The sequence below is a fragment of the Nyctibius grandis genome, chromosome Z, assembly GCF_013368605.1.
Source record: "Nyctibius grandis isolate bNycGra1 chromosome Z, bNycGra1.pri, whole genome shotgun sequence".
NCBI classification, from domain to species: Eukaryota; Metazoa; Chordata; class Aves; order Nyctibiiformes; family Nyctibiidae; genus Nyctibius; species Nyctibius grandis.
This window is the reverse complement of record NC_090695.1, coordinates 50,552,322-50,569,963: the sequence shown is the minus strand read 5'-3', so window position 1 is coordinate 50,569,963 and position 17,642 is coordinate 50,552,322. Positions and strand designations below refer to the sequence as shown.

Genomic DNA, 17,642 nt, shown 5'->3' with positions numbered 1-17,642 from the left:
GGAAAAATATGAGTACTGTAACACATTCTGAGAAACTGTACATTAAAAAGGTTGCACGCCTGTATGTCGGAGAGGAGATCTGAGGCAGAACAGCCTGTGTGTCAATCTGAAAATCGGCTTGTGAAATTTGGTGAAACTTCACAAGCCTCTTTGGAAAATTAAAACAGGAGTATGTGCAGATCATAGATCTGAGCAGTTAGATTCTTCAAATCTATCATCACGCCCCAGCTCTGCACTGTTGTGCAATAGGAGAAGCAACACAACTAAAATGAGGAAATCTCTCTATGCTGAACTCTCAGTGTATTGACTAATGGACCATTTGTATGTGCCTGCATGTTGGGAAGGATGGGAGACTTGGATCATAAAACTTGCAAGAGAAGGTCTGGAAGTCAAAACTGAGGCGCCAACCTAATTATTTTTAACATCACTTTTCATGTGCGTATGCAGGTGTAATACACATTTATATGGGTATTCTTTTCTAACAATGGAGAGTTTATGTATGTGCACTAAGCTTATTTTATTTCTCATTTTCCCCAGCAGGTTTATTTGGCAAAATCTTCTTCTCTCTAGAAATTTTCCATGCCTCTCCAGATTAAATTTCATTGCACCCTGCTGAATGTGATACATATTGAAAATCTAGAATAAATCTATAGATTACATTAAAAAGTGAAGTCCATTAAAGGGTAGCTGACTATAGCTGTACTTTCAGTTTAGCTGAAAAGAATAAATTACTTTCTAGCTTAAAACTTTTTATTTAAACACATATTTTTTATTACCTCCCACTGACATCTATCATGTGTTATACTGGCTAGGAGCTCTAGTTTAAAAGGTCTTTGTAGTTTCTAGTGCTGGTGAGGCAAACACCAACGTACAGACTTAACCTGCCACACTTTAGTAGCTTCCGATACACAAGTACATAATCGCCCACTGTTAGATACGTGGGTCTGTAAAAGTGAAGTGTACCTAAATAAAACAGTACTGAAAGCATGTCTAGGACTCTGAGCAGTAATCAGGTACGAAAGAAAGAATAAAAATGGCGAAAGGAAATTCTAGCTAGGAACCTTGGGTATAAAACTTTTTTTTGCTATTAAAGTACCATAGAAATTTTAATGTCAAGGAAAAGGAGATGGATCCTTGGACTCGTTCAGGTCTTCTCCAAATGATTCTGCCCATTCAAACACCTGGATCTCTGCTTACTACTTCAGAAGGCGAGTCTGTCTGGAACTTACCTTCTTCATATTTCCACTTGAACAGCAGTTTTGTTTTTATTAGAGCGTGAAGGGATAGGTATTTTTACTTTTCCTTGGCTGAATGCCCAGTACAGCTGACAGCCAGCATGAAGAGATGACTTCAGATCACATATTCCTTTTAAAATACTTTCGAGCAATTTCTTGAGATGCCTGCAGTGTTGGCCAGCAGTGAAGAAGGATTACACTACTCCTATGAATTGCCCTTATGTTTTAATAATTAAAAGAAAAACATTTTAGCAAAACTCCTCTGCAGAATTGGAAGACAACTACAGCTTTGACATCGTATATTTCTTTGGAACATAATAGGGACCAGAACGTTAAGCATGTTCTGTAATTTTATGATCACAATCAGCCTGGAGTAAATGATGCTTTCCAGTCATTTATCTTATCAACACGGAAATCAAGTGCCTGAATGGCTAAATGCAATCATCTGTACTTAGGCTGTCTGTGCATCAGCAGAGGCCTACTCAAACAGTTTCTGTTTCTCTCAAATTACTGTTTTTTAACAAACGTATCCTTGACAAAAGAACCCACCAACTATTTTCTTCACTTACATCCAGAAAAAATGAAAACTTCATATATCAAAATATATCATATATCACTTTAGTAACACATTATGTATTTGGAGGAAAAGTGTTCTTAGGAATGAGTTTATAGTCATCAACTCAATTTATTCAGAAAAAATGAAGGATAATAAGAAAATTCATGAGATCAAGATAATGGAAAATAATAACATATTTGCTTTGTAACAGGAACTGATAAATACTGATGAATTATTCAGTATATCCAACAATTTTAAGACTTACAATGGTCTTATGTTGTAGCAGTGGTTAACATCCCTCTGGCATATTCTAGACCTACAATAACTCAAACCTTCCCAAAAAAAGATTCTGGGAAAATGTCACAATATGTAATTTCTGTTTTGGGACAGGCTGCAGACTTTGGCTCCATCAGCTGGCTTTTGGAACAGAAAGAACAAATAACAAAGACCATTTAAATTATTAAATGGACTGCAAATGGAAGGATTAGCATGGTGAAGAGACTGACTCTACAGCTAATCCTAGCCCCATCGCTTGATATTAATTAAATAAGCTGCCCTTCCCCGTATCCCTTCACAGCAGAGGAGTAGAAGCAAGTGAAAACAACACCTTATCCTTGCAAAAAATGACATTAGACTGAAAGGTAAACATCCTGAGGTGCAAAAAGGGTGTGTTATTAGGCATCTGCATATCTGAATGTCTCACACTCCTCCCCACTGCGCTCACCAGCACTACACCACCGCCAAGTGGTGCACAGAACCCCTGCTAGGTTCCCAGTTATGCTGTAGCTCTGGTTCCCCGAAGTCCTCCTAGACTCTCTGTAGCTCAGAGGCAACAAACCCTTGGCTTTCCCTACCCTCTGCCTCTTACCTGTGCAGTCCATGCTATCACAACATCCACGTTGGAAAGAAATTACAGCCCTGTGAAGCTCTTAGGACCTACTATGTGCACCTAGGACTGCACAACCATCTCCTTCCTGTCACAAGTGACTGTGCCAGACAGAGCTGATACACAATCTGCCATCTACCCATGACTTATGCCTGGCATGGAGAGGCCTGCCAACAACCATAGCTGCTTCTTGCATAATCTCATGCTTAAAGAAGCCCTTGATAGGAAGCATGCTGATCAGGCTACAGGTTGACTTTAAGCTCTTCTCCTCTTCCATCAGATGAACTTATGTGGTCCCTCTCTCATTTGACAAATATAATATTGTTGAGACATCTTTGGAGTCAGGCCATGACTGTAGTTCGATGACCTTTAACATAGGAGCTTGGCTATGAAGTCCCTTTTGCTGTCCATTCTAAATTATATTTATTGAAGAAAAATATGGTGCGCATGCCTAATGCCTGTGGAAACAGTGGATGGACTGACTCTTTCGGAAAATGATTCAATAACAGGTCTTCCTTGTAAAAATATTACTCTTGTAATTCTGCCAAGACCAGTGTTTACATGGATTATCTCTCATGTAAGTAATGGCAAAATAAATTAAAGCTTCGAGGATAGCACCAGCTATGCATTTGAATTTCTCAAAGTTTTTTTCTTCTTAACATAGTTGGGTAAGATAGTCTGGCATCCTTTCAGCCTCAACATTCCCTCATGTTTGCAAGATGTTTATGGATTATAAAAAAAAAAAAAAGATAATTGACATTACATGTCAACTTCCTTTGGCATTCAGCCAAATAAGAAAATTTGGCAGCAATTTACATATCACCTTTTTAAATTTCATGGGTGGCTGATTGTAGCTGGTGTTTCTTAACTGGTAGAGCTTCCGTCCTGCTCTGAAAAGAATCTAGATAAAGTGTGCCAGATCTGTTCCTGGCAGTAGACAGCATAGCTCACTGAAAAAAAAAAAAGCTTCACTGGATTTAGTTTGTATAAATATCTTTAGAGATGAGAATGAAATTGGGCTAATCAACTGAAGATATGAATGCAAGTTCACACGAAACTTTCATTTCCAAACTTTTTCTTCCCAGTAGCAAACATGCCTTTCTTGAATCAGGTTCTGATCTGGCTCCCAGCCTCCCTATATTCAGTGCTAGGTTTACAGGCCCAAATTGCTACAGAAAGCAGGACACAATCAATCCATATATCCAGCTGGGTCCTAACTTGCACCAGCAACATTTGCATAGTAGGTGAGTGGAGAAAAGGCAATGGAGGTCTTTGCACAGCATGAATACAAGGGTGTCTGTGTGCCTATGGAAACAGTAGGAGAAAGGGTAGACTTTCAGCTCCATAGCCTTCCAAACCGGTCCCCTCACTTTCCCTCCCCTTCCAGTAAATTCATGCTTGGACGGGATCAGTTAACAGCAGAATCATGCCACAATAATTGTATGGCATTGAATGAGACAACTACACTTGTACAGGGAAGAAAAAGATAATTTTCTTAGTGGTTACATTTTGCTTGTTCTCTTGTAAGAGAAAAAAAGCATTAGCACAAAAATAGTGGGTTTTCTGCATTTATCCTTAATGTCTGTTGAAGAAACTGGGTGATAAAGTGGCCCATCTGCCAAAGAGATTAGAGAAGAAAAACTGATCACTATTCCTTGTGTAGTAGATTCTGGAGAAGGTCTTTTGAAGAGGGGTTATTGCAAGGTCTACTTATGAAAAACAGACTTTGTGGGAAGAGAATGTGATGCAATTGAGTGGCATATGTTTCCCCAGACATTAGCAAAGCACCGAAATGCTGTACTTCTGCGGTTTCTCATAATGAGATTTATAGATAAGTTAGGTGTGGAACAGGATTGGTTTACAACATATTTTTATATGTAATTCTCAATAAAACTGGCTAGAGTAGACAGGTGATGTTCAAGTTTCACCACACTTCACTTGAATATACTGAATTCCTAAATTTTCACAATTTGCCAAAATATTTTGAGATTAGTCTCTCCTGGAAAGAAGCTGTGAACTATCCCAAAATGTTTGACAATTTTCTGATGTGTCCTAGGAGTCTCCTAGCGATCACAACAGCTAATCTCCCTAGGTGTTCTAGGTGTTCTTGGGATTGATGGCTTGGCCTAATATGCCAGCTAATCTTCTCCTAGCCATTACTTAAAGCTTAAAAAAAAAAAAGACTTAAGAGGGAAAATACTGAAAAAAATACACAAATTAAATGGGAAAAGATTTTGCTATATTTGAACTAATGAAGAAGACCTGTAATTAAAAGCCACAAAATTACAAAGATGCTTTAAATTGAAATTCTTGTATGAATATCTAAGTAATTTATTTGAAAAAGTAAATCAAAGTCATACCTGGCCATAGCAACCTGCATAATGAATAAGGCTTGGGTGGTCTTTTGAGCAACTTAATTCTGCAATAGCTTCTGTTTCGCTCACCATCCACCGAACGCACTCCAGCTGACCATTCTAAACAAATGAAAAAAAAAATCTTAAATTCCAGCTCTTTCAGTTCTAAACACATCTACAAACAGGGAAAAGCTTATCAGAATTATTAAAATGTTATGAAATACCAGTTTGTTTGAAAATGTGTTCTTTTATCGCTCTCATGTAATGCACTTGTTTATCTTGCTGTCCTGGATCAGTTATAGTTTGGCTATTGAATACAGCAAAACTGGCAATGCAAAAGTGGCAGTCAAATAGTATTACATACACAATCTGACCCTTACTCTTAGATTGTTCAGAGCAAAACCGTAGTTCTGTTTCCATTACTTGTAGAGCAAGGCTCAATGACTAAATGAGATGATTTGCTGGAGCAGAGTGAGCAGTTTCTCTACAAACTCAAGTCTTCATTGATCACTAATTAAATGCATGCTTCTTAAGTTATTCCAATGTATGTAGTATCTGAACACCTAATCCTCATGGATTAGGATCTATGTGTAATAGATATTGTTGAAACACAAACAAGGAGGTGGTTCTTGCCCTGAACACCTTTTAGAGCCTAGTCTCAAGATTCCCAAGCTGCTATGCACATTCCCAGTAGTTTGCAAGTTAGTGTGAAGTGGAATGTAGATGCTGTAGAAACAGATAACATTTTCTTCAGAGCATGCTTGTGGCTCACTGTAAAGGCAAGAGTTTTTAGCAACTTCTCTTGCTGTCATCCCTTTTCAGTGATGGTACCTTGGTAAATGCAGTTTGGCATGACCTACATTCTGGCCGGCTCGTACCACATTTTTTAACTCTCATGTTCATAAAGGCGATTATATTCTTTATAGCTGAAACAAGTATTACAATTGCTCAGTCAAAACCTCACAGAGGTCAACATACATAATGTAAAAAGCTGTTTGTGTGCATAAAATGGAAAAAGCTATCACGAGAAGGGAAGAAATATGCATGTCAAGTTTCATTTTTATTGTTATAAAAACAAGGAGAAGAACGTAATAAATATTAACCCATTTAAAATTATATGGGAGAAAGAAAAATTGGAATAAAATTTATTTGATATTTGTCTTATTCCTTCCATGTGTAATGTACGTATATAAACACAAAAATGCACACCATTTTACTTTACTTACTTTCATTTATTTCTCTCAATTTCAGTAATGAAGTAAAACAATGCAACTACTTGTATGCTTTTTATTACGCTAGAAAAATCCTCCTTGTCATATTTGGGTTCAAATATTAGTAAGCATGACTAACTAATAATTTTTTATTTTACTTTCCTTTGTATGACAACTGAGTAAAATATTTTTTTATTTTTAAAATTAATGTAGAGAATTAATAAAATTAAGTGCCTGCTAAATAAGATAATTGTGCTAATGTGGAAAGGATTTCTCCACATTAGTTAAAATAAACTATCAATATGCCAGTATGACTGGCCATAACATAATGCTACATTTTCACTCTCTAGTTTATAGCTCAAAGTCAGAAAGAGGTCTTGAATCAAAATAATTAGTTTTAATTAATTCATTCCTTACTGAGAAATTCTCTTCCATGGAAATTTATGTTCCTGCATACAAGTTTTCTTCCATTCTGATAGTCATCATTCTTGTGGAACATAGGTGCACGTCCCATATGGTGCAACATTATGGGAGTTACAATGGTATAAAGTAAGAGCGAAAGAATAAAGTCCATTCTATCAGTGTGCAAAACCACTTTAGGAGTAAGGATCAAGAGCTACAAAGTTTAGTAATGCCAGATTACTTTGAGGCTTTCACAAAACTTTGCAGTGATCCAGGACAAGTCCAGCCATGCAGGTCATCATTAGAAATACTTGGGCCTGAGCACACTCACTTACATGAAGAACTCCATTACATTTATACACTTTTCTGTGAATGTCAAAGCATGCTCAAGTATTACAGAAACTAAGGGAAGCAATTATTAAAAAAGCCAGCTTTTCCAGAGAAAAAGACAAAAGGTTTTATTGTCTTATAAACACATTATATACCTAGGTTGAAAAAAACAAAAAAAGGAAAACAATTTCCAACTAAAACTGTAAGACTTTAAATTGGCAGACTGTAACTATTCAGTTTGGATACAGGCCAAGGTATTGAAACTAAATACCTTACTTTTATAATAGCATTTGATTAGTATACCTAGATATTAATTTAATTTTATATTCATATGATGTGTTCCAGAAAAATAAACAAAAAACCCAACCCTGAAACCTGCACCAGGGCCCTAGGTCATTGAAATGATATCTCAAACATGCAAATTGGCAGGTTGGAATCCACCGGTCTTCTGTCAGTTTCTAAAGTTTTCCCAAGAAGCAAACAACAATAAAACACTGGAAGAAACAGAAACTCTTGTATTATATTTCATCCCTTTCCTTGTTTCTTCTTACAGTAGTTAGTAGCTAAAAGGAATGACATTCAACCGTTCAGTCTCACTTACTAAAGAACCAGAATCAGTATGGTTAAATTATCAGTCTTCCTGTACACCACTATGTTTTATGCATGCTGTTTGGTGCAGCAACACCAATAATTTTCACAGTTTCCTACATAATAAGTTTTCCTGTAAGTTTTGACACTAATTTTTGCAGTTTCTGACAGGTTGTTCTGTAACATGTACATTTTAACTTTGATGCGATTGTTCTAGACAACCAAGAAGCTTCACCTCCAGATGTGGATCAGATGTTTTTTATGCTTTGTAAACATGTTCTCACACATGTCTTACAAGATTATGCCTTTATTTGTAAAAAAACAAGAAACTGTTACGCTCTCTACAGAAACAACTGAGTCTGAGTTAAATGAAAGTTCCTTAAAATATAACAAGTTTTTTAGAGTCAGTTAACTAATTTAAAAATTAATGCATATGCATTGACAACAACATATAAAATGTTGCAAACCATTTGTATTTGCTTATGTGGTACTGGCCAACAGTTCTTTTTGCTCTCACTTAACAAAACGCTCGAAAAATAACATCCTGCTGGATGCATTACTTACTGCCATAGCAGAAAGAAACTAAATGACCTTTATGTCACATTACAGTAGAGACAGAGACTAAGTTACCTTTATGGCTAATCCAGCTGGAGTTAGCTGCTCAATGTTTCGCTCATTCAAACAGTCTTCACCCATCAAAGAAGTGAGATGCTGCAGGCATTCTGCATGTCCCTTTGATGCTGCTACATGCAACAAATTGTTGTCACATTCATCATGGATCTTATCCAGATTATCTGCTGCTAAATGTGGCTGTTGAAAAAGGCATTATGCTAGTTACAACTAAGGATAAAAAGATACACAGAACATTAAGTATCACAGTCCAAGACACAAGCCAAATACAAAGAAGTTTCCCCATAGGCATGCTCTTAACTCAAACCCGGAGCTTTAAACTTCACTATACAGAACCTGGCTACTATTAGCAAAAGGATAGAGGCAGGATGCTCACTGGCTTGATTCACTGCGTAGTTTCTCTCTTTCTCATCCAATTGTCATACACTGCAAGACCTTGAGTAGCTTTGCACTAGTCTTTGTTTGATCAATGAAGTAGCTGCCAAAATACCCACATTTTCATAATTTCTGTCGATTTTGCATTTGATTTCTCTCCTTTTTGTTTTTTTCTTTTTTCATTATATTGATGAGTAATTGAACAGAGAGTATCTATGACTTCTAAAAGAAGTTCCTGATTAATTTTGCTCATCACAAAAGTGGCATCTTGTGTTAAGCACAAACTAAAATGTAGCTAAAACACATGACAGAAGACTTTTCTTTGATAGCTTGTTTTCATTAAAAAAATTGTGGACTATTTACCCGAAATACTACACAACCCTGATCTAATACATTATTACTGCCCAGATCTAATTTTGAGACAAAACAAATGGATTGAGAAACTCCAGAAGGAAAACAGAAGAAGGAAGACAGTGTTAAGGAGTAGCAATGGCTCCTGGCTCCTAGAGTTGTGCAGACTTGCCAGAGTACTGTTTGATAATCCTACTTCGTTTAGAGGTTTCAACCTGTTTGGAAAAAATATGCATTTTCTTTCTATCTATCTATCTATCTATCTATGACATCCTCTTTTTTCCCCCACAATTCCTGTTTTAAGGTGAATTTAATTTGCTTTTATTTCTTACTGTGCAATCTAATATTCTCTTCTGCCTCTGTCTAGTCTTTGAATATCTGCCTTTGTTCTTGCTGCTATGTCAATAGCATGCCTTTGTGCTTGAGCTAGACTGGTAAACAGAGAAGCTAAACAAAAAATCTAACAAAACCAGTTCTTATACATTCACTGTGCCTCTACCAGCCATTCTGAGTGAAGATCACATGCCCTGCATCATTGTGTTGACTTGCGTCTAGTTTCTTTGGAAACCATCACTGATAGTGTCTGATCACAGTGCTAGAATTTACTAAAAAACTTCATATGGGTCAGAGGGCAACTAGGCTTTAGAGAAAGCTCCTGCCTGAGAATGCTGCTGCAACAAGACAGCATAAACACTCCTGAATAATAAGCAGAATACAACAGAAGCCCCTCTGTTCCCTTCATCAGCCCTAAATAACAACCGAGGTAAACCAGCAATAATTGAACAAAGCAACCCACAAATGTTGTGAAAGGAAAAACTCAATTAAGATTTAAATTCGATATTTAAGTAATCTCAAAATGCCTGCCTTCTATATGATTTCAGCAATCTTGGCCCCCTTCACATAAAACTAGTATCTTGGTTTTGCTACATATTTGATTTAAAGATTAAAACTTTCCATTTGGAAGCTCATATGCTCAATTTCTAAGGAGTGTACATGATAGAAAGGGCAGCGGTTCAAAATATGCACTTCATCAGCTCTGCTGGGTTAATAAATCACATTACAGAACACCCTTACTCTATGTGTTCTATGAAAAAGATGATACTTACCAGTAATGATATTTGGCCTTCCTTTACAATGTTTAAGATGCTCTTCATTTTTTTCACCTCTTCGCTCCTCTCTTCTGGACCCCCTGCACTGCTCCAGTTCATACTCAGTTCCTCTAGCTGCTTGCTTTCTGTCACTGCCGTCTGCAGGTGGAAAGTCCTCAGGTGGCAGTTTGGCATAGTCTTCTCAGTTTTGTGAGCATGAGTATCAACAAATGTTCTCCTGAGGAAGCCCTTGTCGACTGAGCTACACTTAACTAAAGGCTGGGAAAGCTCTAATTCTTCTGTTAAATGCTTGTGCTGATCAAGGACAATGGGCTGCGTTTTTCTCAGCTGAGAGCCCTTCACAGGAGACAGCACATAGAATTGCGTCCCACTGGCAGGCGAGGTCTCTGTGTTCCCTGCAGAGCAGATCTTGCCACTAAGACCATTCACTGTTGAACATACACCCAAAACTTTTTTCTCAGGAGCTACCTTTGTAAAAGGAATAAGTTGCTGGCTTGATTTAATATAAGGCACATCCAAAATTTCATCCATATCCAGGTCATAGTGCTCCACCTCCCCAAGCAGAACAGCGGGCTCGATGTTTTTGCTTTTAAGGCTCTCTCCTTCTCCTGGGCTCTGGTCATCATTTGGAGGTGCAGATTGAGAATCGCTGCCTTTCTGGTGTTCTCCCTTCTGGTTCTTCTGGTCATCACTTTCATTGTTCTCAGAGCTTTCTGGCTGGTGCTTTAATGGTGAAACCCTCTTCACTGGTCTGAATTTATTGCACACATCTGCAATTCCTGTTGGTTTCTGTGCATTTCCGATAAGAGTTGAGACTCCACAATTCCAGCTGCTGCTGGAAACTAGAGAAATAGAGGAATGCGATTTAGAAGTGACTACTACCAGACATGTGAAATGATATAGCATGCTTTAAAGATATACCTGGCCAAACACCAGAAACAAGAATTACATGATAACTTGCCACATTCATATGTAAGAAGATTTAAGAGCATCTCTATCAAAACAGCTGAAGAATTTGACACTTCAGAAAAGAAACTTTCTTCAAATAGGACATACACTGTAATCACTTAAAAATAAAGTAGTTTTAATCAAGTAGTGGACATCAATAATAGCCTAGTGGCATTTACAGTGGTCCTGCCCAACTATGCGAGTTTGCACTCTGCTTTTTTTAATTGCACAGAGATGCATCACAAGAGTAGGACAGTTTTCTGGGAGGTCAACAAAAGGGTTAATCAAAACTTTTTAGTGGATTTGTTTTAACAACAATTTAATTTTTAAGGCATGTTATCTCTGGGAGATGTATTTTTCATATAAGAACTGGAAATTTATATGAACAGTGACTGAGAGCTGGGACTGTTCAGCCTGGAGTAGAGAAGGGTCAGGAGGAATCTTATCCTTGTGTATAATTATGTGATGGGAAGCAATGAAGAAGAGGGAGCGAGGCTCTTCTCCATGATGCTCACTGACAGGACAAGAGGCTATGAGCATGAAGTGATACACATGAATTTCCATCTGAACATAAGAAAACACTTTTTTACTATGAGGCTGGTCAAACATGAGCACAGATTGTCCAGAGACATTGTGGAGTCTTTATCTGTGGAGATACTCAAAATCCAGGTGGACACAGTCCTGGGCTTAACCTGCTCTTGCTGACCCTGCTTGAGCAGGGCCGTTGGACTAAATGATCTCAAGTGGTCCCTGCCAACCTGAATGATTTTGCCATTCTTGATCTGAAAATTAAACCTACTTATTCAGGTATGATGTTTCCTTTTCCACTTCTTCTCTGTATATTGGGCTTCTCAAACTTTCCATCCCTTCTATATATATCCTGCGCGCGTGTGCACATACACACAGAGACACAGAGCTCTGGACCTTCCAGACCATTACTGCAGGATATGGAGTTTGACCAGTGAATGTGACTTGCAGAGAAGAAAGGGAGCTCAAGGCACCTGAAATGTATTGAACTTGAACCCCATCTTACTGAACTTGCACTCTTTCACACAGTCCCAGCTGGTGGTATTTATGATCTCCATAACCAGTGGAAATCTGGCAAGAGTTTTCCTTGTTTTGTTATTTTCAGTTGATGGACAGCACTAAAACCACTAAAGACTTTAGGCAGTTTCTATGCCCCTTTCAATGTACACTAAGGGTTAATGCATTCTGAAAGACAAGAATATTGTTTAAACAAAGCAGATTTATTACACGTGCTAACTGCATATCAGTGGGATCTAATTTGTGGTCAAAACATACAATTTGCCATGAACACCTTCCTAAGGAAACAGATATATACACTTACAGTGCAACATTAATGTCTGAAGTGAAAGATTAGTATAGCTTAGTAGTTATGGATATCTGAAAATTACCTTAATACTTTTGGAAGCGCTTAAGAATATATTTCTGAAGAAGAAATAAAAATAATAATAATCATCAAAAGGCATGTAACTTGGGCCAATACAAAGAACGCACTGTACTGACTTATTTATGTATTGTATAAGATTCTAGGTTCAAAGGCCTACACTTTTATGTTGGTTTTATTTACATGTGAAATTTTTTCCAAGTGATACAGGGAAATGGATACCATATGTTTCCCAGCTGTTTTGTTCTGACAGGAACTATTAAGAACTCAGTATGGAAATTAATTCTGTCTGAGTTTTATGAAAACACTGCTTTCAACACAGGGGTCTAGACAGAGGAAAAGGCATCAACATTTTGTTTGTCGTCACTTTATTTAAGCTTACATTTATTTTGTTGCTTGGCTTTCTCCGCTTTCTAACCTTTATAACACGCATTTACATAAAACTCTGATGATAAAGTTGTAAAATTGGACACTGTGAAGAAGCAATGACCTTTGTTACAAATCTGTCTTGGATCATTGTAAAGTCATGTATTTCTCTTTTCTTTCATTACAGTTACAGTGGAGTAAGGTACTTCCATTTTTTCATTGTTTTGCTACCCAACATCTCTTTACAAACACACTTTTTCCAGAAAACAAACTGGAACACCGGGAACAGTTAGCAATACTTTTACTGATTTATGAACAACTTATTCACTTAACTGGGATGATGAATTTACACTGCATTTAATAAAGGATTAGAATATAGCATTTAACCATGTAGTTGTAGGGAAGAAACCAAGTCAAACCGGTAGACACAATCCTTCTTCATGCTATTTTCTACTTGGGTGCTGTACAGGCTATATCATTGCTTAGGCAGTTACAGCATGGTTTCCCCCTACACAACACTGAAACCGTAGGCCAGAGTGGACCAGGGCATGGTTTGAATCTCTTCCATTCTGTTTTCAGATGCTTGCTCCCTGAAGAAGCAGAAGCAAGTGCTGCCTATGTCCTTCAGAGCAACAGCACAGCAGGAGTTATGTGAGTAGTCTTCAACAGCTGCTCCAGGGGAAAAGTCCCTTGCTTATCTCTCCATACTTATGAACCCAGGCAGGGGCCATTAAAAGTCTGGGTCAAATAAATACTGTTTGATTCTTTTACAAACAACAGTAAAGGATGATCTGAGTTTAAGGCAGGGGACTAGAATGTGGAGCAGCTAACTTGATTTCAGAATCTGACAAATAATTCTGGTATAATCTTGGATAAACTGTCTCTCTGCTGTGCACCAGTATCTCAAATATAAAAAGGTGACAACAAAATTTTTTTTCCGACTATGTTGTCAAAATTATTTATTTAATTTTTATTCATTAATACGAGAGGTTTGGATGATTCCGTTGCTGTGTTGCTGAAGTAAAAAGAGAGAGGAACACAAAAACTGGGGAGACTTCATTCACATCAGTAAAGAAGTGTTGTGCTGCCTGATAAACCTGAGGTGCCAAAGCATTTTCTTGGCACTAAAGAAAATGGTATCTGATGAAAACCTGCAAGGGTCAGATTTGCAAAAGTAGTTCTTCACCATATATTCTGCTCTATGCTCTTCTTGAGGAAGAGAAAATGTAAAATGTGAATAGAGAGGCCTGTAGGCTTATTTATTTATTTATAGATATCCTAGAGCTACTGGGGGCCAGTAATCATCAAGGGGACAATCACAGTTATTTCTTGCTGACAAAGAAGTGGGAGCACTATGGTTGCTTCCCTAATAACACTTCCCCAAAGTAACTTGATTGCAATGTTCTTTATTGCTGCATTCATTTGGAGAATATGTCCTTGAGCAACCCGGTGTAACTGGAACTGCTCTGAGCACAGGAAGGTGGACAAGATGGCCTTCAGAGGTGCCTTCTGACTTAAGTTATGCTATGATGAAGATGTAACCACCCTGAAAGAACGCAGCCTGCCTGCAGGTAGTAGCAAGAATCGAAAGAAAGTGCAGAACTGACAATGAGACAAGACACTGGGGGCTTCTACCTCAAGACCTTGTCAGCATGTACTTGGAAATTCCCAGTACACAATACTGGGAAGGTACCCTTGCTGACAACACAACAGGAAGCTTCTTTACCATTTGGCTTCAACTGTTTACCCTCTAAAAAGAGTAGAGGAGGACCTTGGGAGCTACTGACCAGTCAGCCTCACCTCTGAGCTTGGTAAGATCATGGAACAGATCCTCCTGGAAGCTATGTGAAGGCTCATGGATGACAGAGGTGAGTAGAGACAGCCAATATGGCTTTCCCAAGGGAAAATCATGCCTGGCTAATCATGTCTGGGAACAGCTACTGATGTCATCGATCTCAGCTTCTGCAAGGCCTTTGACATAGTCCCCCACAATATTCTTGCCTCTAATTTGGAGAGATAGGTTTGATGGATGAACTATTTGATGGAAAAGGAATTGGCTGGATGGCCATGACCAAAGAGTTGCAGTCAACAGCTCAATGTCCAAATGGAGATTAGTAACGACTGGTGTTCCTCGGGGGTTTGTATTGGGATGGGTACTGTTCAATATCTTTATTAATGACATAGACAGTGGGATTGAGCGCACCCTCAGCAAATTTGCAGATGACACCAAATTGATTGGTGCAGTTGGTTTGCTTGAGGGAACAGATGCTATCCAGGGTGACCTTGACCAGACTTGAGGACTGGGCCCATGTAAATCCCATGAAGATCAACAAGGTACAGTGCAAGGTCTTGCACCCTTACGATGAGGGTGATGAGACACTGGAACAGGTTGCCCACAGAGGCTGTGGATGCCCCATCCCTGGAAGTGTTCAAATGTCAAGCTGGATGGGGCTTTGAGCAACCTGATCTAGTGAAAGATGTCCCTGTTCACGGCAGGGCAGTTGGACTAGATGATATTTGAAGGTTCTTTCCAAATGAAACCATTCAATGATTCTATAAATGAGAACAAACTTTGTTAGGCTGACTCCATTGCTACCAAAGGATGAACACATTAAAATGATTTTCCTTTATCTGAAACTCTTCCTCCTTGCTTTAAAAATTCACTTACTGTGGAGTTTATTCCACTTTCCATCATCATCATTAAGGAAGCCTAGGATGAGCATTGAAAATTGCCCGTACGTATTAAATATTTTTTTAAATGCAGTATTTTACCATATTGCTTATGTACTATGTAAACATTTGGGGGCTTGCAGAAAGTTTAACATTTGGAGTTTTACTGTCCTCTGAATTTTTTTGAGTTTTACTGAATGTTTCAGTTTTACTGAACTTTTTGAGTTTTACTGTCCTCTGAAGTTTTACTGTCCTCTGAGCGTTCCTCAGGGGTCGGTATTGGGACCGGTCCTGTTTAACATCTTTGTCGGCGACGTGGACAGTGGGATTGAGTGCGCCCTCAGCAAGTTTGCCGACAACACCAAGCTGTGTGGTGCAGCAGACATGCTGGAGGGAAGGGATGCCATCCAGAGGGACCTTGACAGGCTTGAGAGCTGGGCCTGTGCGAACAGCATGAAGTTCAACAAGGCCAAGTGCGACGTCCTGCAGGTGGGTTGGGGCAACCCCAAGAAAAAAATACAGGCTGGGCGGAGAATGGATTGAGAGCAGCCCTGAGGAGAAGGACTTGGGGGTGATGGATGACAAGAAGCTCAACATGAGCCGGCAATGTGCGCTTGCAGCCCAGAAAGCCAACCATGTCCTGGGCTGCATCAAAAGAAGCGTGGCCAGCAGGTCGAGGGAGGTGATTCTGCCCCTTTACTCCGCTCTTGTGAGACCCCACCTGGAGTACTGCGTTCAGCTGTGGGGCCCCCAACATAAGAAGGACATGGAGCTGTTGGAACAAGTCCAGAGGAGGACCATGAAGATGATGAGAGGGCTGGAGAACCTCTCCTATGAAGACAGGGTGAGAGAGTTGGGGCTGTTCAGCCTGGAGAAGAGAAGGCTCCGGGGAGACCTCATAGCAGCCTTCCAGTACCTGAAGGGGGCTTAGAGGAAAGCAGGAGAGGGACCTTTTACAAGGGCATGTGGTGATAGGACGAGGAGGAATGGTTTTAAACTGAAAGAGGGTACATTTAGATAGGATATTAGGAAGAAATTCTTTATCGTGAGTGTGGTGAGATACTGGCACAGGTTGCCCAGAGAAGTTGTGGATGCCCCCTCCCTGGCAGTGTTTAAGCCCAGATTAGATGAGGCTTTGAGCAACCAGGTCTAGTGGAAAGGTGTCCCTGCCTGTGGCAAGGGGGTTGGGACTAGATGATCTTTAAGGTCCATTCCAACCCAAACCATTCTATGATTCTATGATGATTCTACAAAATAAATACCTGAGCTTCTTCCTTGTGCTATGACTTCAGCAGAGACTCTTGAATGTATTAAGACTTGTACTCATTCCAGGTCCATTTAGAGCACTGTGTTTCTGACTCTGTACACAGAAACTGAGGTGTTGTCTACACTAGGAAAATCTTTAGAAAATTCCTCGTGGCTGTTAACACCAATTTATCTCCAACACTGGCAGCAATATTGGGCCTCCAAAAGATGGAGGAAGGGATGTCCAGGGAGGTCCCAGTTGACTGGAGGTTAGCAAATGTGATGCTCATCGACAAGAAGGGCCAGAAGAAGGATCCAGGAAACTACAGGCCTGTCAGCCTGACCTTGGTGCCGGGGAAGGCTATGGAGCAGATCATCTTGAGTGCCATCAAGTTGCACGTACAGGACAACCAGGTGATCAGGCCCAGTCAGCATGGGTTTATGAAAGGCAGGTCCTGCTTGATTAACCTAATCTCCTTCTACTGCAAGATGACCCACTTACTGGATGAGGGAAAGGCTGTGGATGTTGTCTACCTAGACTTTAGTAAAGCCTTTGACACCATTTCCCACACCATCCTTCTGGAGAAACTGACTGCTCATGGCTTGGATGGGCATACGCTTCACTGGGCAAAAAACTGGCTGGATGACTGGGCTCAAAGAGTTGCGATGACTGAAGTTAAATCCAGTTGGCAGCCAGTCACAAGTGGTGTCCCCCAGGGCTCAGTATTGGGGCCAGTTCTCTTCAATATCTTAATCAATGATCTGAACGAGGCGATCAAGTGCACCTGCAGTAAGTTCGCAGATGACACCAAGTTTGGTGGGAGTGTTGATCTGCTGGAGGGTAGGAATGCTCTGCAAAGGGATCTGGACAGGCTAGATCGATGGGTCAAGGCCAGTAGTATGAGATTCAACAAGGCCAAGTGTCAGGTCCTGCACTTGGGGCACAACAACCCCATGCACCGCTACAGGCTTGGGAAG

The 17,642-nt window shown here is 39.5% G+C and overlaps 1 protein-coding gene across 2 annotated transcripts in view; it reads right to left on the bottom strand.

Moving 5' to 3' along the window:
• Positions 1–17,642, bottom strand: part of SNCAIP (synuclein alpha interacting protein) — a 103,062-nt gene that overhangs the window by 27,673 nt on the left and 57,747 nt on the right. For both annotated transcript variants that reach the window (XM_068422878.1, XM_068422876.1), the window contains exons 4-6: positions 10,025–10,869; positions 8,193–8,372; positions 5,038–5,151 (exon numbers count right to left, since the gene is read on the bottom strand). In XM_068422878.1, coding sequence (XP_068278979.1) covers positions 5,038–5,151; positions 8,193–8,372; positions 10,025–10,869 — 1,139 coding nt within the window. The remainder of the gene's footprint in view (positions 1–5,037; positions 5,152–8,192; positions 8,373–10,024; positions 10,870–17,642) is intronic.